This window comes from Mytilus edulis, chromosome 12, assembly GCF_963676685.1.
Source record: "Mytilus edulis chromosome 12, xbMytEdul2.2, whole genome shotgun sequence".
In the NCBI taxonomy this organism is placed as follows: Eukaryota; Metazoa; Mollusca; class Bivalvia; order Mytilida; family Mytilidae; genus Mytilus; species Mytilus edulis.
Window position 1 is genome coordinate 25,396,230 of NC_092355.1, and position 27,500 is coordinate 25,423,729.

Consider the following 27,500-nt stretch of genomic DNA (forward strand, 5'->3'; position numbering starts at 1 on the left):
AATTTACTCGAGGAGTTGCAGTTTTAATTACAAATGGGAACGCATGGAAAATATAAAATATAAAAAGAAGATAAACATTGCTCTATCATATCACTTATACATGTGCTCACCCTTAATCAAGATCACATTCACTTTACTCTGGGAAAACAAAAAAATAAAAGTCAAACAACAGCTAATGTTTTTGAACAACCATCATCATGATCACTGAATGAAATCTGTTTGTCCATTATTCGATATGCATTCATAATAATGTAAAAAGTGTGAGCAGAGGACTTACTTTTAGTATATACCAGTATTCATCCATTTTTCATCCTAACAGCTCTTGAAATTTGTACCTCTCAACCGGTATTTTTGGCTATTATACCCCTTGTAAGCATGATATATTTGTATATAATTAAACCTTATGTAAGAATCCTGGGTTTTGATTGGTTGGTAGCCAGTGTATTTTTCACCAATTTACTGTTATCAAATGAATATCGTTCATTTTTTAACACCTCCGTGGTATATGCAAATAGGATATGCCTTTTTTACCCTCTCTGCCATGGTATTTGCCAAATAATTACACCTTATATTAGAATGCCAGCTTTTGATTGGCTGATAGCCAGTGTATTTTTCGCATATTCTAACATTTCTTCCTCATTTCAAACGAATCTGACTGTTTTTCACCACTGCCGGTGAATATGCCTCAAATACCATGGTATTTGCCATTTTGGATATTCCTTTTTTACCCTCTCGAGCATTTTCCCGCCAATTTTTCAGATATGACGTTACATAAAGACAGCGTGAACGCGTATAAGTACATGTATAGTTCCCGCGGTATATTTTATGATAGTACTTGTCCTCAAATAAATATTTCCTTTTCCTAGTACAGAGAGTTTTAATTAAAATTCATTCGGTGTAATTAAACAGATATATCATGTTATGGAGGGTTATTTGCAAAAAATACAAGTCTTGGGACAAAATTTCCCTTGCCTAGCGGCTCGGGAAATTTAAGTCCCTCGACTTGTATTTTTCGCAAATACCCCTCCATAACATGATATATCTGTTCAAAATACTCTATCCGACTGGACGCTTGTAACGTCACGATCATCAATGCGTTTTTGAACGTTAACATTCGCTGTAATTAAACAGATATAGCATGTTCTTGAGGGGTATTTGCTAAAAATACCAGTCTTGAGAATGAATTTCCCTCAACTAACGGCTCGTGAAATTTAACATTCTCTCGACCGGTATTTTTGGCAAATACCCCTTGTAAGCATGATATATTTGTATAATATTCCATTACATGAAGTGATTTTTTTTTCTGTCAGATGTGCTTTTTGTGGACCATGGCACTTAAATGGACTACAATGTATCTAACAATATGAATTGCCTTCAGGATTGATTAAAAATATTGATGCCTTATATATAATTAACAATAGATAATTTTACATAAAATAAATTTATATTTTAGGTTCAACATTTACTAGAGCCAAGCCACAGGTATCATGGACGTACATAGCACACAAAGCTATTAGCCGTGTATTGTTCTTTCCTTTTCATTATAAATGGTAAGCAAATAAAAAATTCTTATTAAGTTTATTGTGTAGTACTAACCAAATTATTTTTCGACGATACTTTTTTGCTTTTAAGTTTTTCTTACCAATTTTTCAGTGATTTATCTTTTGCAAGTCTTTAACTTCATTAATTTATTTGTATGAGAAAAGATTAAAGTTTGCCCCATTCATGACAACTTTTATTAAATTTAATTTCTATGGACCAGAGTCATGTGTATAAAAAACCACTTGCTAAAAGTAGTTTACAGTAATATCAATTGAAAGGAAAGGTTGAGGTATGATATGGGCATTTTTTTGCTCCTTAGATTTGAAAATCTTATTGTGTCATAAATCTGTTATTTATTCTCCTTGAGCATGTGGAAAGGGCAGTTAATCAAGAAGTGTAAAAAAAACTTAATATACTGGTATCTTTTTATAGTAGACATGGCAGATGTGAACACTAACCTTACTTAAGGATGTACTTAGGTGAGGGTATGTGAAAATTAATAAATCAACCATCTAAAATTGATACTATAAGCTGTTAGAGCATTCGTTAAGGATAGAAATAAGCTAAAAATAGTGATGGGTCATGGACCTCCTTTTTGAGATATTTGAGATTTAAAATATGGCGGGAAAAGGCTGACTCGGGCTTTTACCTTATAATATTTGCATTGGTATTATTTGGGTCTAAAAACAAAAGAAAGAAAATCAAGAATCTTCTAAAATTTTTGGAAATTACCTTTCATGAGCTATTAAGTCTTATATGAAAAAATAAATGGGTGTTATGGGGCAAAATATTTTACCTTGTATTGTATGGAAAAACACCAAGGAGTCCGAACATTTGATGCGAATTCCAAAACCTCACCTAAGTACATCCTTAACAAGATATTTTATTTTGTTTTTATATATTAAAAGAAATGACAACTGTTGTGTTTTCTTTTCTTAAGGTGGTAACATATGTACAGCAGACTTCCAAAATATTTGTTGCCTTCCTGTTGATCCTGTATACATTACAATTGTTGACATAACTATCATGTTTTCTTTTCCTTTAGGTGGTTACAGCAGACTTCCAAAAGATTTTTTGCCTTCCTGTTGATTCTGTACACATTACAATTATTGACAACTATCGTGTTCTGTCAAAATGTGGGTGCTAAGTTAGCACAAGATGTAAGTCATTATCATTCAAGTACCAATACAAGAAATTCCAATGTTGATTTTATGAATGAATTGTTCCGGTTGACCTGGGATCATTTATTTTTTTATTATTTTATTTGGGGGACAGCATGTCATAGGATCATAAGGATATTATGACATAAAGATATTTACTTGAAATTTTTTCCTGGGAATAAGCACCATTGGAATCAGAAGATCATGTGTAACAAGATGTATCCTTACTAGACAATAGTAGTTTATTTCATTTAATTTAGAAAAAAAAAATCATATTAGACTTTTTAAAGTTATGTTTATTATTGGTGAAGGCATAGTCATGAGTCATTTTATAATCTTCTATAAATAAAACTTCCATCAGGCAATTCATGAAAACTAGTGATTTTAGTTTTGAGTTACTTCCCTTATTATTTTATGCCCCCACCGTAATGGAGGGGGCATTAAGTTTTACCCTTGTATGTATGTACGTCCCAAAGTTGGTTTCCGTTCTCTAACTTTTTTTTAAACTTAGTTTGCCTCAACCAAATGTCATAAAACATACACAATGTTTATTACCACAAAACACAGATCAAATTTGAATTTTGGTGGCATCTCTTTAACCGTTCTAGAGTTATGCCCCTTTACAAATGGAAAAATTGCTGAAACTTTTGTTTCCGTTCTCTTACTTCAGTTTGCCTCAACCAAATGTTATGAAACTTATACACAATGCTAATTACCACTGAACTCAGATCAAGTACAAATTTGGGTAGCGTCACTTTTATGGTTCTTCAGTTATGTCCCTTTATAACTATATGATATGTTTTGAGAAATCTAACTTGCACAGAAAGTCACATAGATATCCAGGATCCTTATTGCAAATAACTGTCTTCAGTGTTTATTTTACATTATTCAGATAATTTAAATGCTGTAATTGTGTATAGATAAATAGTTGCTTTGGGGCATCATCTGTGTCCCATAGACACATTCCCCATTTTTTTATATTTTTTTCTTTAATGAAAAAAAAACAAAATATCTGCCTATAAAAGTGCAATTTTACAAACAGACTGCCCTTGTGACAATAGTATTAATTTCAAAATTGATAATGCCCTCTCCTGAGACTAAAACATTATCATGATGCATTTAATACTACTGTACCTTAGGCAGTCTATTTATTTGACCGAAATAATGTCTTAAGTAACTATTATGTTATCCCACAAAAATACAAATGAACTATATATTGATTACTGTAAATTCAGAAGTTATTGCAATGGTTTCATTAATGCAAATAATGTGATACATATATCTGTATGCAGCTTTTCTTGATAATGCAATAATTAATCTCACATCTTGTCCATTCTTCAAACATCCTAATAATAAATGTATGCAATAACTTTTGAATTTACAGTGGACAACCAGTCCTAAGTATCAGCTAATTTATTCACATACAAATGGGAGCTTATACTTAAGTATTTCAAAGTTCATCTTCATTTATTCCAGACAAACATATAGAGTTTGCATTTCTTTCCAGTTGACAAATTTTGTCTAAATCACAGCACTTGTCCGAAATTTGTTATTGCAATGCCTGCAGGTCTGGTGCCTACTTTTTGTACATAAGTGTATTATGATTACTTACAGACCTAGTATAGGTTTCATTCTGGTTGAAGGACTTTTGGTAAAATTTCAGCCCTTAGAATAAAAAACAATTCATAAAAATTCAGATATTTTCTTTTTTCTGTAACGCCTGCAGAATTGACCTTGCATAAATATTTGGAGCGTGATGATTGTACTCAGCGTCAAAAACCAACCAATCAAAATACTGGATATGGTGTTTCTAGCACACATTTTGTACTAGAGTTCTAAGTTAACTTTTTTATGACTGAAAGCTCTAAAGCTGATTTTTGGTATATTTGTGTACAAAGATGATCTATAGGCCTAGGTCAAGTTCACATTTTGTATGAGTTTTCTGACTTTTTTCAACAAGACTGCAGGCGTGGACATTCAACACATCCAACACATGTAGTTTTAAACAAACATCATACATAAACATTGTGTGGCCATGCAATAAAAAAGTATTTTTTAAGTATAAATGCATTTAATTGATGTTTGACATATTTTGATATTTTATCTTTTATAGGAGCTGACATTATGTGAAGTCTTTTTTCCCATATTATTGATGTTACTTCTTGGTTACATTCACTCAACGACAGTTGTATCCCAGTCTCATGTCTCGCACAGATCTCAAAGGGATATCAAATCTATAAGGTAAAATATTAGATCTCAATAGAATACAACAGTTGTCTCACACGTGCACATATCTCAAAGTGATTTCAAATCTATAAGGTAAAATCTCAAATCTCAATAAAAAACAACAGTTGTGATCTCAGTCTTATGTCTTATACAGATCTCAAAGGGATATCAAATCTCAAAAAATAACAACAGTTGTGATCTCAGTCTTATGTCTCACACAGATCTCAAAGGGATATCAAATCTAATATGAGGCAGGCATTACCTGTAAAAGGGGACGAAGTCTGTATGAATTATTTTTTTGTAACTTTTAAAATATTTGTTAAAAAAAAGAAACGGAAATACCGTAACGTTTCCGATTTTGGTTCTGTTGTTAGGGATTTTAGTTGTGACGTTATTTAAATTATGACGTCATATGCAATGTAAACAAAGAAACGCTATCATCAGGTAACGTTTTTTCATATCAAGGAATTATTAAAAATGAAATTGGTATTGCGCGTTCCTTCCTATTTTATACTAGACTGATAAATATATATTTTACTCAAAGTTTCATACAAACGAGACCGGAAAAAGGAAGTACATTGTACATTTCTGCGCAGGTCCGGGATTTCAAAACACGACATAAAAAATATTGAACGATTTTGAGTTCATTAGTACTATGAAAAATTCTGGAAATTTTCCCGAATTTTTTTTTTATTGAATTTTCTACTGTTATTGGGGACTTCGTCCCCATATAAGGTAAAATATCAGATCTCAATAGAATACAACAGCTGTCTCACACATATCTCAAAGTGATTTTAAATCTATAAGGTAAAATCTCGAATCTCAATAAAAAACAACAGTTGTGATCTCAGTCTCATGTCTCACATAGATCTCAAAGGGATATCAAATCTATAAGGTAAAATATCAAATCTCAATACAGTACAACAGTTGTACCCAGCCTCATGTCTCACACAGATCTCGAAGGGATATCAAATCTATAAGATGAATATCTAATCTCAATAGAATTTCAAATCTGTGAGGTAAAAGTAATTGTCAAAGAATATCAGGTCTCAATAAAATGTTTCTATAAAAATCTGGCTATTTTTTTCATTTATTTGTGTCCTAAAAATGATATTTTATATTACCTACACTTCAAATGAAAAAAAAGTTTCTGAAAATAATGCTTCTGTCATAAAGATTGATTTAATGAGTATTTTTGTAGAATAATTAGATTGATACTGCAAAAGAAAGAACCAAACCACTAGTATCAATCATGATTTAATATTAAATGGTACTTTATTTCAAAAAAATTATAAGTGAATATAAATAAACAAATGAAGATAAATCCATAAATGTTTGTAGCTTTTCTTGAATTGTTTTTGTAGAGAATACCAGATCAGGAGGAAAAGGACTTTATCATCTTCATCACCAAATCATGGTTGTGAAAAATCATCAAGAAATTCCTCGACACTGCCACCGGATGTTGACAGAAAGTCACCTCCTAGTGTCGACCGCCGTCCAAAGAGAGTTGTGAAAAATAAAGAGTTTGTTGTCAAACCAAAGAAAAATGGCGGAATTGAAAGTAAGTCTGTTAGCTGGAGCGACGCGTATCAGGAAGAAGCATTGAGAATTGTTCCGGATGATAGAATTAAAAAACAGGAAAGTCAGGATAGTGAAACATTCACAACAGATGAGGAGAATAATGGTTCTCTCAAAAGAGCAGAGAGTTTTGATTCAGAAATAGATAAAAATATAAATGATTCAAAAAGGGAGATAACTAGAGATAATCTAGAAAACTTTACTCTTTCCTTGTCTGGGAAACCAGAAGAAATCACAGGAAATTGTAAAATTGATACTGATAAAAAAGGAAAAAGTCAATTAGAATTAAAACTTTGTCCAGGTGGTTTTTCAAATCAAGAAAATTGTGCTAAAAAACATAAACATAACAGTTGCCATAGCAACACAGGTATAGACGTGTTGTCCAGTGATATGCATTTGGCAGAAAAATGTGACAATATTATTGAAGGACTAAAAATTCCTAATTTTACTGATGGAACAATTCGTAAAGTTGAAAATTTAACTGCAAAGGAAGCTGTGGATTTTATGAACCCCTCTATCGATAGTTTGAGTTCTATTACCAGCTCCAGTTCGGCTCCGGAGTCCAATACATTAGAATATGAACGTACCAGTGATTTAGATAGCCTTGCCATAGGAGGTAATGGGGTAATAGATTATAAACAAACAGACAAAGTGCAAGCTAAAGACAACAAACCAGGATCCAGTTCTTATAGAAATCCAAGGGAACAGTTGAATATTTTAAGACATGGAGAAAATTTAAGTGAAGACAGTGGAATTGATTTTACGAACAAAACTTTATTGTTTAGGTCAGAATCTGTCCCACTGCCTTCATTAATTTCAAAACCTAAAAAGGAAGTGATGTCAGATACTGACCCAGAAAGGAATAACTCTGGGTCTGAATCAGACAAAGAAACTCAATTAAAGGCTAAAACCGTCCTTCTTCAGGGCTTAAGAAGACGCAGTCATACAGTTGGAGATGAAAGCAGTGAGTCTGGACCATTTTATAGAACTAAGAGAACAACAACTAGGAATAAGGAAAGTTTGAAGAAAGATATCAGCTCCTCAGATGGTGAAACAAGCCAAGCTAGTCATGCTAGTGGCCATAAGGTAAATTGTTTAACAAACTATGATGTTCAATTTCTTTTTTAATGCATTAGAATAGGAATAACAGTATAGTAGCTGACGAGTTGCCGCTTATAATTGGCTTTGCTTAATAAATAATTTTATGATCGGAACAGTGGATAAGAATAGACATGATAGACAGTCAGGCGTACTACTTGTACAAGTTATTTATATTTACTTGAATATTTAAGTAAAAAAAAATATACACATACAAGTAAATAAATAATGTTTGAATAATCTCCCTTTAATTTTCTCAAAAATTTACTTGTATAAATAAGTAAATTTTTCTTACAATCCAACAAAAGTCCTCAAGTTTTGAGATGTAAATTCATGTCTTAAATGATTTTTCCCAGGTTTTCTCATTTTTTTTTATTAGAGTTCAATGCTTCATCTCATTCATTCAACAAAGAAACTGATTGCACAAAGATCTTAAGTATTTGGGCAAGGCCTTCAAAGATTGCTCCTTGGGGCTTGTAAATGAGCAGTGTTCTGAAGATAACAGACAAATGGATTTTCATTGTCCATGAAATTACACTTAAATGATTAGTAAAGACATCTGCAATGGGCAGATACTTTAAAATTCTATATGAGCAAAGAAATCATAAGAATTCAATAAAAGAAAATAGGATGACTTTTTTACTTCTACAAGTACAAGTAAAAAAATCTGAATGTCTAAGGGACATAACTCAGGCAATATTTGTTTACCTATATAAGTAAATAAAATTCACTTGTATAAATATCCTACAAATTTACTTATATAAGTATATTAATATTACTTCTTCAAGTAATTAAAAATTACTTGTACAAGTAGTACCCCTGACTGATAGCAGGCCTCAACAATAACGCTTGTCCGATTGTCCGGTACCAGAGGTAAAAAAGGTCGGACAAGTAAAAGCTATACCAAGCTTGTCCGATGGGACATGTACAAGTAGAATCATTCTGCAGAAAAAAAAATTTATTCAAACTTTGATGAACAAAGTATAATTATTAACAAAAAAACAAGAAAAGAAGATTTGTTTGACATATTTCCTTTTTAAACTGAAACTAATTTAAACTTTTTATTTCTCAAGACCCCTCAGACTTGCAATCGATAATTTAAAACTGGTTCTTTGTCAAGTACTTTTAACAGGTAAAAAGCACACTTTTCTCAGAAACCAGTCTTACCGATCCCATTCAACCATGTGCTTTTTAAATAAGGTAACTTTAAAAGACAGTTTGTCACCAGCTCGGAAATGATTCGGCTCCAAGTTTAATAGACAGTTGGGCACTGTAGGAGACATATTTTATAGACATGATTAATATACAGTTCGGCAAGGCAGTAGACATTTCTGGACAAAGACAAATCAGAACTTCTTTTCCTAACTTATTTTGTTGCTTTATAATAATTAATACCAATGTCCATAACGTATTTTTAAATAAGAATAAGGAAATTATTTACCAAAAAAATCATCAAATCATGTTTGATCTTTATGTATAAAAAAAACAATACTTGCAATGCAGTGACCTATAGTTGTTAATTTCTGTGTCATTTGGTCTTTTGTCTCATTGCATTAACAATCATACCTCATATTCTTTTTATTGATTGCATTTGAATAAACTTTTTCAACTTTTAAAAAAATAGGATAAAAATCCAATGAGTGTACATGTACATGATGTAGAGGCCAATCAGATGGTGCCTCATGTGCAAAGTATGATGAGACTTTAGCATTGATAAAAACTAGAACCCAAGTCCTGTGACACAACTAAATTCAGTTGTTCATGGCTCATATCTTTTAAAAGTATTTCAAAGAATATAAATCAAATTCTGTTCAATTTTTTTTAATTCATTTTGTTCCTTGAATCAACTTGAAATGCAAAAAAGATTTTTTTTTGACAAGTTACAATTTCATTCGGACAAGTAAGTTTTGGTATGTACTTTTCCTTTTGGACAAGTTGAAAAACAAGTTATTGTAGAGGCCTGGATAGACATGAGCTTGATAACAAGGTCAAGAAAAAATTGAAGAAAAATATTACACTCTATTTGCTTGATAGTTAAAATTTTGACAGAAAGTGAAATATAAGGTTTTTCAGTGAGTAAGAATCATATATAAAATTGTCCAAAATATTTCTGCATAATTCACTCATCATATATACCAGGATTAAAACGACAAATGTGCGTTTTGTCTTCAAAAGACTCATCAGTAACTCTCTAATCAAAAAAAGTTATAACAGCCAAACTCTTGTGAAGAGTTGTCTCATTGGCAATCATACCACATCTTCTTTTTTATAAATAAAGTACTGCATAAACAATAAAAGATTATTGACAATCCAAAATTGCAAAAGTTATTGCTAATACAGCTAAGGTGATCTATTCCTGTGGTAGGAAAACCTTAGTATTTCGAAAAATTCAAAGTTTGGTAAATAGTAAATATAAAATTATAACCAAAAATGTTTTTAATGTTTTATATTGTATATTATAGCTGACCAGCTCTGATTGGGAAGATAGGGTACAATCTGATGACACCACCTCCACATATTCTAGTAGTTGTGGGTCAGATGTTGAACTTGGAAATGAGGCGGGACAAGAAACATCAACAACAGTGTTGAATTCTTCATCAGCCAATCAAACGGCAGGAGAGAGCAACATACATGTAATAAATCTCCTTCAACCTGTATGTATAGCCAACTCTATCTTTTAGGCCATAAAGATATTACCTAGATTTTCATATAATTTTTTGTGGAATTAGAGAGAATGCAAATTCTTAAAAGCAATTGAAGACGGCAATAAACAATTGTCACAGTTGAAATGATCTGTGTTTATATATGTGTCAAAAATATAGAATTAACAAAGTTCTTTGTGTATGCTTGGATCATAAGGGGGAGATTAAATGAAAGATTAATGGAAATGAGAATCTAAGAATTTATCTTATCTGGCTTTTTCTAGCATGGTAACAATATAAGACTTGACATTGATGTTTTTTGCCCCTAACATCAAAAGTTACATCACATCATTTTTATACGCCCGTTTATGGGACGTATTATGATATATCGTTGTCTGTCCATCTGTCTGTCGTCAACATGTCAGACAATAACTAAAAAATGCTTAAAACTTTGGTGAATTGTTTGTATATATTGATGTGAGCTCCCTTTCGTTTTTTATAAATTTTCTATTTTGCGCTTCCGAGTTTAATTTATTCATTAAAAAAAGAGGGATTTTCCAGTTTTCTGACAATAACTCAAAAATGCTTTCACCTATTTGCAAGAAATTTTTGGGAATTGTTTATATCTATTGACATGAGGTCCCTTTCGATTTTTATAAATTCTAGATTTTACGTTTCCGAATTATGGGGTTTTATTCATTAAATAAAGGGGATTTTTCCAGTTTTCTGACAATAACTCAAAAATGCTTTCAGCAGTGCTCATGAAACTTTGTTGAATTGATTATATCTATTGACGTAAGCTTCGTTTTGATTTTTATAAATTTTAGATTTTACTTTTCCGAGTTGTGGGGTTTTATCATTAAAAAAGGGGGGATTTTCCAGTTTTCTGACAATTACTCAAAAATGCTTTCAGCAGTTCTCATAAAACTTTGTTGAATTGTTTATATCTTTTGAAGTATGCTCCCTTTCGATTTTAATAAATTTCTGATATGATGTTGAGAAGTTATTGAACTTTATTCTTTGACACGACGGGGGTATCATGCGCTCATGGCACAGCTGTTTATTAAAATAAGTTAAAAAAATATTTTCAATGATACATTCACATGAAAAACTGAGAAATATGAGGAAAGTCTTAATTTCAAAACAAAATTACCAAATCCTGCTACATGTACTTTGTACTTTGTTGTACATATATATATATATATATCTGTTCTTTGTATGAACAAAATTACTTGTGGGAAAAATGTCAAGCTTGTACGTAGAATTCTAATTATATATGTACTATAAACACATGAAACATGATCAAGCTTATACGTAGAATTTGAAGTAAAGTACTATAGATTTTAAGTGGATGAACAATTTTATTTAGAATCTCTTTTCACTAGCATAGTATTATGATAGTTGTAAACTTCAAATTTGATTTATAAAGTGTTTTTTTTAATCAAATGCTGTTTCCTAAAAAAAAAAAAAACATCTCAAGCTTCTATTGAGTTATAAAAAAAATGAACTTGATTTCTGAGTAATTTAAACTGTCTTTAGTGTATTTAATATTTTAGTTATTTCCAAATCAACTGTAAATTTGTAACTTTTTCATAAATTATAACAAGGGAAACAGCAAACTGACATATCATGTATATAAGAAAAAGTATCATCCAACTAAAGGCTTGCATGGCTTTTATTGTAGGATCAATTTATAGCTGCTAGTCTTTAGAATATTATTTTCTTCTTCAAAACTTTATATCATTATCGTTTTCCTTAGGGAAGCGCAGAGGTAAGAGATGATTATCAAAAATTAGCATCTGGCATAGGGCAATGTATCTATATTGGCCAAGCAAAAAATATACTTTGTTTCAGTTTGTTCTGAGCACAATAATATGTACTTGGATGGAATAATCACTTTTGGGTTCAAATTTAATTAACAACATTACAAATTTTGACCAAAAATATTCTAGACCTTTTAAACCAGTGTGATAGGGATTTTAGCTGTTTAAAATCATTTTCTTGAATGTTTGATACAAAAATGTACAATTTTTGGAGTAATTTTGATTGATTTGAATAGTCCTTTTGATATTCTGTCTGCAGAGAGCTATCTTTTATTAAATTTGTTTATCACTTGTGATTGATTAAGGACATGTATAATCATAATTTCAAATATAAGACAAATTTTTGAAATATGTAATTTCAGTGTACCACTAATCCCAATAGTTTACACTATTATCAATTAAAATCATGAAAATCTCATTTTTCATTTCATCATTTTTAATTGCTATACAGTCATGATTGACAATATATAAGCACTTAACTGGAACAACAAAATATTTTTCATTTGGCCTTCGTCTGTAAAAGAATATTTAACCAAGATGTCTTTTATTAGACTTAAAATCTTTCTTGAAATACTAATCAATATCTCTAAAAATAGACTGAGTGATTATTTATAACTAGTATAAAAGTCACTTAATATGTGCTTTAGATTTTGCATGATTAAAAAATAGCTTTATATAAATAAGATAATAAGATGGGACGTGGTAGATATATATGAATATAAGTCAGCAACCCAACCAAAACACAAAAAAGAGAAGTCTTATATATATATTAGACATGAGCTTGTTGTTATTGTTCATTTGTAAATGGATTATTTCCAAAACAGAAAGTTTAGTTCTAGATGAATTATCCTTTTGTCATGTATATAATTAGGCAAAACAAAATCATATATATATAAGGAGATGTAGTATGATTACCAACTGCAAGGAGACCTTTAACCACCAGAGTCAAAATGACTTGGATGTCAGCAACTATAGGTCATAGTACAGCCTTCAACAATGAGCAAAACCCATACCTCATAGCGAGCTGTAAAAGTCCCCTTGTTTCCTAAATCCTTGCATAAAATATATTGTAGGTTGGTATACTGATTTTATCTTTTTTAATAATTTACATAGATTATATAGGTTAAAGTTCTGGACTCTAAATGGTGCTTACCCAAAATATGTTAGGGGAGGCATCGAAAGTTATATCATGTATACATATATAGGGTAGATAGGGATGCATGAATCAGAACTATATTTTTGGGGCATTATGTAATACAGTCTGGGGGTAAAAATTGATATAAAAAATTTGTAAATGATTTCTCCTCATGATCAGAACCTTACTGTAAGACAATTGTGAAAAGAAAATCATTGTTTTACTGATTCTAAAATAGGCCCTTTCATGGTTATTGCAGCCATGTTTTAAAAGGGGCAGATTTTCATAATGGAGGTAAAAGTGGTTTGAAAAATACAAGAAAACATCATTGAAACAGAACTGTTGCTTGGAAACAGACATAGGATTTCCCATAATTTCATACTAACTCCACCTCTGTCTAAAAAAATCTGTCCCCTATTCAATATGGCTGCAATAACCGTGAAGTGACCTATTGAGAATACATTGTATTATTTGCACAGCAGTGAACTGTAAAATTTACAAATCTTAATTATTTTTGGTGTAAAAAATTTGTGTCATTGAAAATATCTGAAAATTGAATTCTAAACATGTATAACAAAAAATAAGATACTCAGGCTTAACTTTAAATGAAAGGTTAGAATATAGCATGGTGTTATAAAAAACTTAAATTAGCTTGATTTCAAGTTGGAGAATTTCTTAGATAGTTATTCATAGTTATCATATGTTTTGATCATTTGTTTAAAGCACTGGGCGAGACATCAACAAACATTTTGCCTTCAATGATTGAGCATTTGACACCTCAGTTTGTTGCTTGATAGCTTAACTTCGAGGCAGGCTTAACAAAATGTTGTGAGCTCATTTATTAATGCACAGTTTGAAAACAGTTTTAATATTTTCACTTAATTACAAGCTTATGATTGATGATAAAATTTGCTTTGCTAATATATTCATGTTAAAGTAGTAATGATTTGTACATTTAATGTGAAGACAATATACAGACCAAAGATAAAGTCCTACAAGTTTTTCTCAATCCGGAAAAATTAGTACCCACGAAAATAAATGAATCCACAGTATTTCAGTTGAAGAAAAAAAAGATTATTCAAATATTTACTGTACATATATATATATATTACAAACTTTATTTCTATTTGCATTTTATGTGTTATGCACACTATTATACTACCTTTCAAATAGTATAATAAAAGAAGTGTATGAACTATATTATAATTATTCAAAATAGTGAGATGTTATATGCTTGCCAATGAGACTGTAACCATCCACCAGAGACCAAATGACGTACTAGTAAATTATAACTATTGGTCGCCATATGGCCTTCAACAATGATCAAAGCCCATAGCACATAGCGTTACAAAATATGAAATAATTCAAATCAGATAACCAACGACTTATGTACAAAATAACAAATGAAAAACAAATTTGATTTGCAGTTATAAAAACTACAACCATTTAATTGCAGGCTCCTGACTTGGGACTGGCACATACTGAATTAAGTTAAACATGTTTGTGGGCGCCAAGCTCTCCCCCTAACCCATGGACAGTGGTACCCACCCCCGTGTAATGGCACAACATAGGAACAAACTATAAAAATCAGTTGAAAAGGGATAGACTCATCAGATATATACAAAGCAACTTACAAAAACACATTGAAATATTTTATTGTTGTGCTAAAATAAGTAGACCTCTACAACAATATGTATAGCTTCATTCGCTTACTGACAATTTATTATTTTTTTAAAGATATATCATGACAATTGTTATATACCCAAGTGATTGAGTATATTTTTCTATGTAGAAATATGAATAAAGTCAGATTTCACTTCATAGGAATACTTGACACCTTATCTCCATTTATTTCAATCTGGAAAAACAGTTACTGAGACAGCTTCCTGTTTGGGTCAAGTGTTGCAAAAACAAAAGTCATTAGTAATGAACTGAGGGAAGAAAAAGTTTAGAAAGTGAAACATTTTGAAATTTTGATAGATTATAATTATATTTTTTGAACATTAAATAAATTAAAGTCATAAAAAGGGTTTGCTGTCTTTACGATGTTTAAAATTTGAAAAGTTTTATGCACAATGCATTGTTGAAACACGCCTCAGATAGCTTCCACTGGTTTGTGACTTCATGAAAAAGTTGTATAATTTCAGAACTTATCTTGATTAGAATAAATAGCAATAAGGTATATAATCATATGATAAGTTTATATTGTATTTAATGACTATTGATATTTTATGTTACAGCCTACCAGCAGTTCAGCTTTAGGTCACCATTATGTACCACCAGACAAAGGTCAGTTATATAGACATTATAGATAAAATATAAGTATATCTAAAAGTCATGGTCAGTTTGTAAAATGATAATAGAAATTCCTTTCCCAAACACTCGCAAGAGAACTTGATGAAAAATGTAAATGAATTTGTGGCAGTATATTTGCACTGTTATTATATACTAGCAGTAGGGGTGATAAAACATCTGATTTTACATTTTCTACAGTTTCTTGAATTTTTTTCCCCCTTTTATGGCCATTATTAGCTCACCTGGCCCGAAGGGCCAAGTTAGCTTTTCCCATCACATTGCGTCCGGCGTCGTCCTGCGTAGTTAACTTTTACAAAAATCTTCTCCTCTAAAACTACTGGTCCATTTTAAACCAAACTTGGACACAATCATCATTGGGGTATCTAGTTTAAAAAATGTATCTGGTGACCCGGCCAACTAACCAAGATGGCCTCCACGTCTAAAAATAGAACATAGGGGTAAAATGCAGTTTTTGGCTTATAACTCAAAAACCAAAGCATTTAGAGCAAATCTGACATGGGGTAAATTTGTTTATCAGGTCAAGATTGCTCTGAAATTTTCAGATGAATTGGACAACCTGTTGTTGGGTTGCTGCCTCTGAATTGGTAATTTTAAGGAAATTTTGCTGGTTTTGGTTATTATCTTGAATATTATTATAGATAGAGATAAACTGTAAACAGCAATAATGTTCAGCAAAGTAAGATTTACAAATAAGTCAACATGACCGAAATGGTCAGTTGACCCCTTTAGGAGTTATTGCCCTTTATTTAGTCATTCTTTAACAATTTTCACAAAATTTGTAAAATTTTACTAACATTTTCCACTGTAACTACTGGGCCAAGTTCATTATAGATAGAGATAATTGTAAGAAGCAAGATTGTTCAGTAAAGTAAGATCTACAAACACATCACCAAACCACAACTTTGTCTTGAATCCATCCGTGTCCTTTGTTTAATATTCACATAGACCAAGGTGAGCGACACAGGCTCTTTAGAGCCTCTAGTGTTTTCTGGTCTGTTCGTTCGTCCCACTTCAGGTTCAAGTTTTTGGTCGAGGTAGTTTTTGATAAAGTTGAAGTCCAATCAACTTGAAACTTGGTACACATGTTCCCTATGATATGATCTTTCTAATTTTAATGCCAAATTAGATATTTTACCCCATTTTCATGGTCCACTGAACATAGAAATGTATAGGGGGATGGGGCATCTGTGTACTATGGACACATTCTTGTTTCACATTTGTATAGACTAGCAGATGAGGAACATGTGTTAAGGTTAAGCTAATTTTATGATATTTCAACGGCATCCTTTTAATATTATACCCCAATTGTAAAAGAGGGGCTATATCAAATTTACATTGTCTGTCTGTTATTATACCCCACGCAACAAAGTTGCGGAGGGTATAATGTTTTTGACCCGTCCGTCCGTCCGTCAGTCCGTCAGTCCTGTTTCTTGTCATCGCAACTCCTCTCAAACCACACAACAGAATTTCACGAAACCTTTTCAGATAATAAGGACATACTATGTAGTTGTGCATATCGACGGGAAATTGCGATTCAAATTTTTTTCTAGGAGTTACGCCCCTTTGAACTTATTTACTTTAATGTACTACTGCAACAGTTTGTCATCGCAACTCCTCTCAAACCACACAACAGAATTTCACGAAACCTTTTCAGATAATAAGGACATACTATGTAGTTGTGCATATCGACGGGAAATTGCGATTCAAATTTTTTTCTAGGAGTTACGCCCCTTTGAACTTATTTACTTTAATGTACTACTGCAACAGTTTGTCATCGCAACTCCTCTCAAACCACACAACAGAATTTCACGAAACCTTTTCAGATAATAAGGACATACTATGTAGTTGTGCATATCGACGGGAAATTGCGATTCAATTTTTTTTCTAGGAGTTACGCCCCTTTGAACTTATTTACTTTAATGTACTACTGCAACAGTTTGTCATCGCAACTCCTCTCAAACCACACAACAGAATTTCATGAAACTTTGTATATAATAAGGACATACTATGTATATTGACAGGAAATTATTATTCAATATTTTTTCTTATACAATTTTTTTTTCTTATACTTAATTAATTTCTCCAATGACAATGTGGGGACGTGGGGTATGTGAGCGTGCTCACTAAGGTTCTTTAATTCTGTCCGTTCTTATGTCAAACAAATATTTTTTCGTCATACTTTTCTCAGGTAAAATAGAATGACTTTATATTTGGTCAGCAGCTGAAAAATGATAAGTTGTATTGTACGCACACATTTCAGACCCGTTGGACACCAACTTTCTGTTTGCAGAAACTTTTTATGTACTTCGAAGTTTTCAATATATTGAATCAACTTAAAAAATTTCATCACACTTTTCTCAAGTACTACTGTAGAGAATGATTTTGAGTTTTGTCAGTAGCCTAACAGCAATGAGTTGTAACCTGCGTGCTCCGTTTGGGTCTGTTGAACACCTATATCCTGTTTTTCAGATACTTTCAATTATGAGTGCAGGTTTGCTTAGCATGAAACACATGCATTCTTTTATTGCTAAGTCTCTACATGATACTTGTATTGCTATGTTGATTGAAATTTTTTATTCAATTAGAAATAGTAACTACTTTTGTGTAGTAAAGCCATTTTGTTTCTATGTTATTTTTTTTTCAGTAAGCTGTGTCATCTGGGAGAAGGGTGAATGTCAGAAATTAGATTTAACTGCCTTAGAGTTAGGCTGGACAATCATAGAGAAAGTGGACGATATTCCAGAGAGTTCAGACTACATACTCATAGGCTTTACATTCTCTGTCTTGTTGTGTCTCGTACCGCTAGTATTCCGTCTTTATCATGTCAAAGAATTTCCTAGCTTAATGAGTCTGGAAATCATAACTTTTTTATCCAAAGTTTGGTGCTGTTTGATGCATAATTCATGGAGGTTAGTAAAAATCCTTTCACAGATCTAACTTTGCGAAATTCATTTAATCAAAGTTGATGACTTTCATAATGAATTCTATTTTCAACATTTGTTGTTTCAAATTGACATTGTTTAGTTATGTCTGCATCGAATTTTGATCTAAGTGACAAATTAATGATCTATGCAAAAACAGAAAGATATCGTGTAGAATTTCCTAAATCAGTAATTATACCCCAAATTGAAAAAGTGGGGGTTAACTGTTTTACCTTTGTCTGTCTTCGGTCCTTCCCATGAATATTTTTCGTCTCAGGAACTACATCATAAGGATTTTTGAAATTTGGTTTCAGGGTTTATATAAGTCAGCTATACCATGTGATGTGTTTTCAGATTCATCAATCAACAACTTCCTGTTTAACGAACAATATAATACAAGGTATTCTGAAATTTGATTTCAGGGTTTATATAAGTCAGCTATACCCTGTGAAGAGTTTTCAGATTCATCATGCAACAACTTTCTGTTAACCATAATATTTGGGGGGGTATCATCAAATAAGTCGAAAATTAAACTTTCTGAAAAGGAGAGAAAAAATAATTTGCTTCCAGCTGTAGAAATTTCTATGTATAATTTATCAATAGTTATTTAAGTTATATCAGTAGGAATGATGTGTGGTTTTTTTAGGATGATATCTTATTTAGAAATGTGTGTATTTTGTAGGTTGAATCTTATCATGATGAATGGTATTATACAGAGATTCTGGCTAAGTTCTGTTTTCTTTTTCCTTCTGTCGGTGGCTGACAGAACATTTAAACAGGTAAACTAGAAAAAATGAATTAATCTTCACAGGACTCTAAATTTAATTAAGATACTTGCAACTTTTTAATAGTTTCTGATTTTGGGATTGAAAGAACAAGAGACTGTTGGAAATCTTGTCATCCATTTTGTCATCCAGTATGTTATGGTTTTGTGCTTAAATGCCATACAAACTACTTTGAATGCATTTTAAGCATTATTTAGTTTATATAATATCAGATTTTAAAAATGAAAATGGGGAATGTGTCGAAGAGACAATGTCCCAATCAAAGAGTTAAAAAAAACAGAGCTGAAGGCCAAAATTTGATATACAACACAGCAAGAAAATCCCGCACCTGGAGACAGACTTAACAGTTCTCATTGAAAATATACCTTAAAACTTGCCATGTCAGAAGAGTCAAAAAGTATATTGCTTGTTTTAACTGTTTAAGATTCAGCACATTTTAAAAGCATTTAAAAATTATTGATAATGGTATCCACTAAATAATCTTCTCATTTATTTGTTGAAATTGACATCAGCTTCAGAGCTTGTGTGACCCAACAGAATTTATTATCAGTAATGTTCTCAGTGATCCAAGACACTACAGGTTAACAAGAGACAGAATAAATTTAAAAGTTTATTTTCTAAATTAAGCAAATTACATCATTGCAAAGACAGCCGGCAAAATGTTGCTAAATCAAGTAGATTGTGGTGCAAAATATTTCTACAGGTAAAAATAAATAAAAAAAATATCTTTTTTATTTCCAGAGATTACTGTATGCAAAACATTTCTGCTACTTAACATCATCAAGGAGGGCAAAGAAATTTGATATGCCACACTTCAGGTTAAATAAAGTCCGAAATATTAAAACTTGGTTGTCTATCAGGTCTTATTTAAAGGTATGTAAAAATAACGGTAGCAAAATATCTTATAGTAATGGGCTAGAGATTGACTGATAGATTTATTGTACAATAAGATGTAGTGTAGTTTGATGAAGGAGTTATGTTTAGTTTGTTGACTCTCTGCCACATTGGTTTCCTCTTCGAACTTGCGTATTGCGATCTCCAGACTTTTTCAAAAAAGGTCACACTGAGGTTTCTGCCTGCAGAAATTGTGTTAGCAAATTGTTGTCTGGAAGCCAACAGTTAAAAAAAATAAACTTCTTCAAAATTTGGACAATTAAAGAATTTTTTTCAGATAAAAGTAAATGTACATAAGGCCAATTAAAATTAATTGCTAGATTTTCATCCCCGCCCGCCCCTCTATAATCGTCCCGCCACGATTTTTTTTATTTTACAAAAATACGATTTCCGGATTTTGTTCATGTCCGTTACCGGGAACCATCGATACTTTCGTTTCATTCAAAACTTCCTGTTTCAAATTTCGTTTTTGTATTTCTTCCGAGTAATCTAACGAAAATGATTAAGTCGACATATTGTGCTGCTCTCTATGATGACAACATCATCTACCGAGAATAGAGATTGATAACCAGAAGGGCATGAAATATTCGAGTACCAGTAAAACGCCTTGTCCTTGAACGCAAATTGCCGTAGTCACAAGTGAATCGAAAACCGTGTTTTTTTCTATATTTATACAATGACTTTGTGTCAGGAAATTTGGACTGTGAATGATAGCCAGAGTGCAAGAATCGTAGAACAATTTGGTACAAAAAACGTGACTGGATTAAAGAAATTGACACAAGCACGAACTTGTTTGATTTTATATGACCATATATTGATAAAAAAAAGTTGACAAACACACATTTTAATTATAACAAGCCCTTATATTTTCACATGGCTGTTGTTTTTGTTGACAAACAGCAAACACCCTCTGTAACTGTCCCAATACCCTAAATTTAGTCATTAAACAACAACTACTTTTTTGGTTAAGTTCATGTTTACCAGCATAATTTACTTTCAACACCGAGTTTACATTTTATTCTGTACTCATAATACTTGTGTTGCATACAATTGTACCAATACATTTTTATTGATTTTATGGGGACTACAAACCATAATTGCTTAAAAAGCAAAATAAATTTGGTGTAGATATAGTCCAACTGAAGAGAGCATTTCTCTTCTTTTTGATGTATCCTATAAATAGGTTTCTAAAGCGGCAATTACATGTATAACAGTGGTTGCCAATCAGGGATTTTTATTTAAAAGTTTAAAAAATTGTGTAGGATTCCTTATACAGCATGTATATACATTATACAAGCTTGTTTTCCACTAGCATATACCCCGCTGTATGGAGAACTCGTGACGAGGGTTTCGTGTGAAATAAAATTAAAAAAATAAAATCCTCCCACCCGCCCCATTTTTTTCAAAAATTTGGATGAAAATCTACCAATTAATTTTAGTTGGCCTAAGTTTTATAACAAAAACTAGCCAATTGGTTATTTAAAAAAGAAATTGCACTATTTTTTTTTTTTTTTTTAATTTGAAGTTTCATATGACTTGAAGGACTGTGTCATGGATAAGAATTAAAATATTAAATTAAAAATAGGTTATTCAATACTTTTGGTAAATTTTGTATTTTGTTTTCCTTCAGAAACGAGGTCCCCAAAGATCTGTAGATGTCATTGTTTCAGCGTCATTCCTAATCACCATAGTGCTTATAACATTAATGTGTTTACAGGTAGGTGATAGTAAACATCGATAGCATTGTCTTAAGTTCATGTAATTTTAGGAAACTTAGACAGAAGCATTTATATGACATCAAAAGACTGCATATATACAGAGAAACATTTAAAAAAAAAAATTCACATTTTTGTGGTTGATAAACTTGTTTTTGCAGTCAACATTAAAATTTCACAGACAGCAGACAAGACACATAGTTTGGGAAGTTATATGAAAACTGTGTTAATTTAATTGGCTTATCCAGCATTATAAGACTATATTACTACCTTTCAATTGGCTATTTTTAGGTCATTGATAACTTTCAAAGGTTAAGGTGGTACCTAACACTACAGGGAGATAACTCTGTAAAATCAGCTAAACGTTTTAATTACGTTGTGTTGTAAAGGGAATATTAAGCTTCTCAATGATCAAAATAAGGCGTTTGTCAAACTGCTATATAACCAGTGTATTTTTTCTGATAAAACGGTTGGTTCAAATTTTTTAAAAATTTTATATTATTGTCAAAGGGTCAAAGTAAATACTTTGTCAAAATTTTATGAAAATTAAAAGAGCCAAATTAATTTTAGTTTAAGTGTTGGGTACCACCTTAAGATGATGTACATTTTTGTCCACGGCAACTGACATATATGATTTCTTCAATGATATACAGTGAAACCAGTTTAAACCGAACTTCTTCAGGACTTCAGATTTTTTAGGTTTTGGCCGATGTTTTGTTTTATCAGGTTCTCAACACATACAATTTGATATGATGGTGCTTAAGAAAATGTTTGGTTCATACAGATTTTCGGTTTGTGCAGGATTCGGTTAGCTTTCACTGAAAATATTTTTACAAAGCACTCACAGTTTTCACCTGAAAATCTCCTTTTGTCAAATTTTGTGTACAAAAAGTTTGAAATGGCTGATGTTAAAAGTTTGACACCAGAAATACATATGACATCACTCGTGGTATACAAAAGACAAAATCAATGATTTCCAGAATTTTTAACTTTTATCACAAAAAGATAATTAAATATGGGTTTAACAACTTGATATCAACTCTCATTATTTGATATAAATAGTAATGATGAACTTGTTTATTATTACATTCATATTGAAATTAAATAGCTTGTTATGAAATCTATAATTACAGCATATTTATTTAAGAAATTATATTTCAGTTATTAAAAGATGCAGACACGTATTTAGATTTCCTGTGTAACTGGGAGTTACTGTTCTGGAGTATGACACTAGGTGTCTATCTCTTCCGATTTCTCACGCTCGGTCTAAAGATCAACAAAAAGTATCGTAACCTATCTGTACTGATCACGGAACAGATTAACTTGTATCTACAGATGGAACAGAAACCTCACAAGAAAGAGGAACTAATGGTAGCTAACAATGTACTCAAACTAGCAGAGGATCTACTCAAGGTGGGTTTTCATTTGGTTTCTTGTATTACACATTTTTATGCCCCATTTATGGGCATTATGTTTTATGGTCTGTGCCTCCGTCCGTGCTTGCGTCCATTCGTCTGTCCCGCTTCAGGTTAAAGTTTTAAGTTAAAATTTTTGGTCAAGGTAGTTTTTGATGAAGTTGAAGTCCAATCAACTTGAAACTTAGTAAACCTGTTCCCTATGATACAATCTTTCTAATTTCAATGCCAAATTAAAGATTTTATCCCATTTTCATGGTCCACTGAATATAGAAAATGATAGTGTGGATGGGGCATCCGTGTATATGCCGGAATTGTGCACCTGCTAGTATGGAATTCTTTGAAAAATCTTTTCACATTTCCCACGACTTGGGAATACAGGTATTTGTCAGCAAAATTAACAAAACAGGGTACAAAATTATCAACTCGTTCTACAGTTTTAAACTCAGATCCTCAATCATCACACACACATTTAAATATACATCTTGAAGTTGTAATTTTTACGATTATTAAGAAATTGGTGAAAGATACCAGAGGAACATTCAAACTCATAGATTGAAAAAAAAAATGACAACGACATGGCTAAAAAAGAAAAAGACAAACAGACAAATAAAATACACAGGTGGAGAGTTATAATCACTCCAAAAATTATTGTTTTATTACTTCACCTTTTATACTGATTCATTTATTGTCCTGGTTACCAATACTGGTGGATTGTGGAAAAATTGTACATAGGTGGATATTCGTTTTAGTGGTTTGCCGAAGTCTGCACACAATCCTATAGATAATTGGGACTTTGTTGAAAATCTAAATTCATGGTTTACCTCTACCCACGTAATCAACGAAAATTGGTATCCCATTAATATTAATGAATCTACAGTAATAAGTATTCTTTTTTATACACAATAAATATTGAAAATAGCTGTATATCAAAGTTATAGCTGTTCTTCATCTAGTTGGATATTTAAAAAAAAAAACTTCTTCCCCTTCATGTAATTGCAACTACATTGTGAACATTCTACATTTATTTTTCTAGAATATGGCAACCTGGCAATTAGATTCATTTTACCCCCAAAAGATATATTAATTGTGTTTAAACAGTACACTAAGCTCCATAATGTCAGCCAGTTTTTGCACTTGAGCTTCTTCCACCAATATAAACTGACCACCATAAAATAGCACAATACTGATGGAAGTAGCATTTGACACCTATCAAACAATCAGTCACTTTTTATTAGTGGACCCAGGAGTACCCAGAAAACCACCCAACTTTGACAAAAGAAAACTAATTGAAGAGAGTATATTTATTATTCTTTATGACATTGAAAAATCATGATATTGATCTATTTTCAGGAACTTGAAAGTCCATTTAAAGTATCAGGGATAACAGCTAACCCAGTGATATACAATATAACCAGAGTTGTTGTGCTGTCAGCATTTTCTGCTGTTCTTACAGAACTTCTTGGCTTCAAGCTCAAGCTCTATAAAATCAAACTCAAAGCTTAATGAAGATTCATGTTTCACCTAACAGTCCCTCACACAGTTTCAGGGAGTAAGATCAAGTTTTACAGAATCAAGAGGGAGTACAAAAGATTCGACATAGGCACTACACAAACATACTCAACTGAGTCAAACTTCAGTCATAGGAAAGAAAAGGCAGCCAGCCATACAGTCATCTAGAAAGCTAGTGCTTAAGGAGGTAGACCTAGGTTAAGGGAAATAACTCTTAAAATCATCAGTACGTTTTTGTCAACCATTTTCAAAAATATATTCTAAGCTTCTAGGTTACATAGATTATTTTCAATCTGTTTCAGCTAAATGCTTAAAAAACATTGATGAACTTGACTTTTACAAACGCTTAACTGATTTAAAGAGTAGTTCCCTGAACCAAGGTCTACCCCCTTAAGAGATCTATATTAAGTTTTATTGTGATGGAATAAAATTAAGCAGTTCTTGAGACGTCTTGCTTTAAGCTCAAAATTCTTAAAAATGAAGTCATGTTCCTTATAAAGGTTGTAGTAGTTTCATTAATTATAATGTTTTCATTGACTTAGTCAAACAGAAGATTGAGTCAATTTAGAACATATATGTTTAAATTTTGTTGATGTAAATTTTATTTTCACCCTCGTATTTGAAGGGTTCGTCATAATTATAGTACAATGTAGTAATCATCATCTTAATTTGAAAGTGTATTTTGTCAAACTATACTGCAAATTCTGAAACTAGAGCGTGCATTTATCATTGCAATCTTTTAAGAAATTACAAAAATGCCAGATTTGTTATTGCAATTTCCTCAAATTCTGCATACAGATATATTATTAAATATCTTATCATTGTGATACTCACACAGTTGTGTTATTTTAAATAATTTCTTCATTTATCTCAATAAGCATGTAACTATTTTGTTCTCTCTATTAGATCTCAACTATTTGAGTAAGATCTTTGTGCATAAAAGTAAAGGTTGCTTATTTTTATGCCCCACCTATGATAGTAGAGGGGCATTTTGTTTTCTGGTCTGTGCGTCCGTTCGTTCAGGTTAAAGTTTTTGGTCAAGGTAGTTTTTGATGAAGTTGAAGTCCAATCAACTTCAAACTTAGTACACATGTTCCCTATGATATGATCTTTCTAATTTAATTGCCAAATTAGAGTTTTGACCCCAATTTCACGGTCTACTGAACATAGAAAATGACAATGCGAGTGGGGCATCCGTGTACTATGGACACATTCTTGTTTAATTATGAACCATGATTTAATATTACACAGGGTTTGCTGTTATATTAATAATACCAATTTTAGTGGATTTTATTGGTACATGAGAACCACAATTTTTAATTTTCAGAGAAGGGCAAATTTTCTGTAGACTCGTATGCAGACTTTTAAATTGCCAAAACCACCAAATCAATTATCCGCAAAATTTTATTTAATGATTATTTCCTAAATTCACCAAAATTTGTACCTATGAATTTACAAAAATCAAAGTAACTGTACGCATGGTATATATAATCAAACTAGTCAACCTGTTTTTTGGCCATCCTTTTGTTTAATGCCCATTGATTTGTTAGGCCAGTATGAATAGCATAGTATTATTCTTTCAATGAGTATTTAACAAAAATGTTTTATGATGGGGTTCATGTTATTCAGTCTTTAGTTTTTTATGTAGTGTAATGTTGGTATTTGGTCTTTATTCATACTGTTTGCCATAGTTTTTTTTCTACTTTTTAGCAAGTTTTGAATAACTTTCTGGTATCTTCGGTCATTTGTTATGCTCCTTGTAGTAAACAAGCAAATTAAACTTCATTACAGCTAATTTCCTAATGCATGTAGAGCAAGACTTTGGTTAGTTTGCTTGCTTTGTATGTATATTATACATTTATATTGGGATATTGTCAAATCAAATTTAAAAATAATATATACTGGTTTAACTATGTCTATATATATTGTTTGAAGATGTTTAGCTTAATTACAAAGCTTGAATCAACAACTATACAAACAAAGGAAGCAAGCCAATCAAAGTTTTACTATACAAGCAATAGGAAATTAGCTGTAATCATTGTTCACACTAGAGAATATATGCTTAACTTACAGATAGATAGATAGATAGATAGTTTATTAACGTCTCACCATTAATATACACAATACAATATTTACATATATCATAAAACATAAATATATATTAATGCCATTCTTAAAAGAATTATGAGAGACAAAAAGTAAAATTTTTTTTTTTTTTTTTTACAACATTGACTGTTTGACTTCAATTAGTAATAGTTTAATATTTAAACATTTGCAAAATATATATTGTATACAATCGTTGACAATACACACTTTCTGTTTTCTGGAAAGATCTCAAGAGTCATATATACATAGTTCAAATTGTGATAGTTCTATTGTGAAATTATAAATCATCTTAAGACATTGTTTATACACTAGTAAGAATTTGTTGCATCACATTGATGTTTATTTCATAAACTGATTTCAATAGACGAAAATTAGGTTCTGTATATCTGCATAAAAAAGACATTTTAATAAGAAATGATATCTATCTTCCACTTTAGATTACCAAGTCTAACATTTTCTGTTTATTTCTTGATTGAGCTAAAATAGCTCAATCTGGCTATATTACCCTAATAGGGCAATAGAGAATTATCTCCCTTTGACATTTTATGATAAATAAATTAAGTTATAATTGATTAATATATAGCCTGCACTTGCATAAAATGCACATTTCAGCTGTAAAAATTCATTTTACT

General features: G+C 31.4%; 1 protein-coding gene across 1 annotated transcript in view; it reads left to right on the forward strand.

Moving 5' to 3' along the window:
• LOC139498111 (protein PHTF2-like) overlaps window positions 1-25,202 on the forward strand; it is a 32,037-nt gene extending 6,835 nt beyond the window's left edge. Inside the window, exons 5-16 of the mRNA XM_071286446.1 lie at window positions 1,454-1,550; window positions 2,588-2,702; window positions 4,816-4,943; window positions 6,293-7,592; window positions 10,067-10,258; window positions 15,445-15,493; window positions 18,165-18,429; window positions 19,124-19,220; window positions 19,968-20,099; window positions 21,751-21,837; window positions 22,997-23,248; window positions 24,604-25,202. Coding sequence (XP_071142547.1) covers window positions 1,454-1,550; window positions 2,588-2,702; window positions 4,816-4,943; window positions 6,293-7,592; window positions 10,067-10,258; window positions 15,445-15,493; window positions 18,165-18,429; window positions 19,124-19,220; window positions 19,968-20,099; window positions 21,751-21,837; window positions 22,997-23,248; window positions 24,604-24,756 — 2,867 coding nt within the window. The 3' untranslated portion in view covers window positions 24,757-25,202. The remainder of the gene's footprint in view (window positions 1-1,453; window positions 1,551-2,587; window positions 2,703-4,815; window positions 4,944-6,292; window positions 7,593-10,066; window positions 10,259-15,444; window positions 15,494-18,164; window positions 18,430-19,123; window positions 19,221-19,967; window positions 20,100-21,750; window positions 21,838-22,996; window positions 23,249-24,603) is intronic.
• Window positions 25,203-27,500: the final 2,298 nt, after the last annotated feature.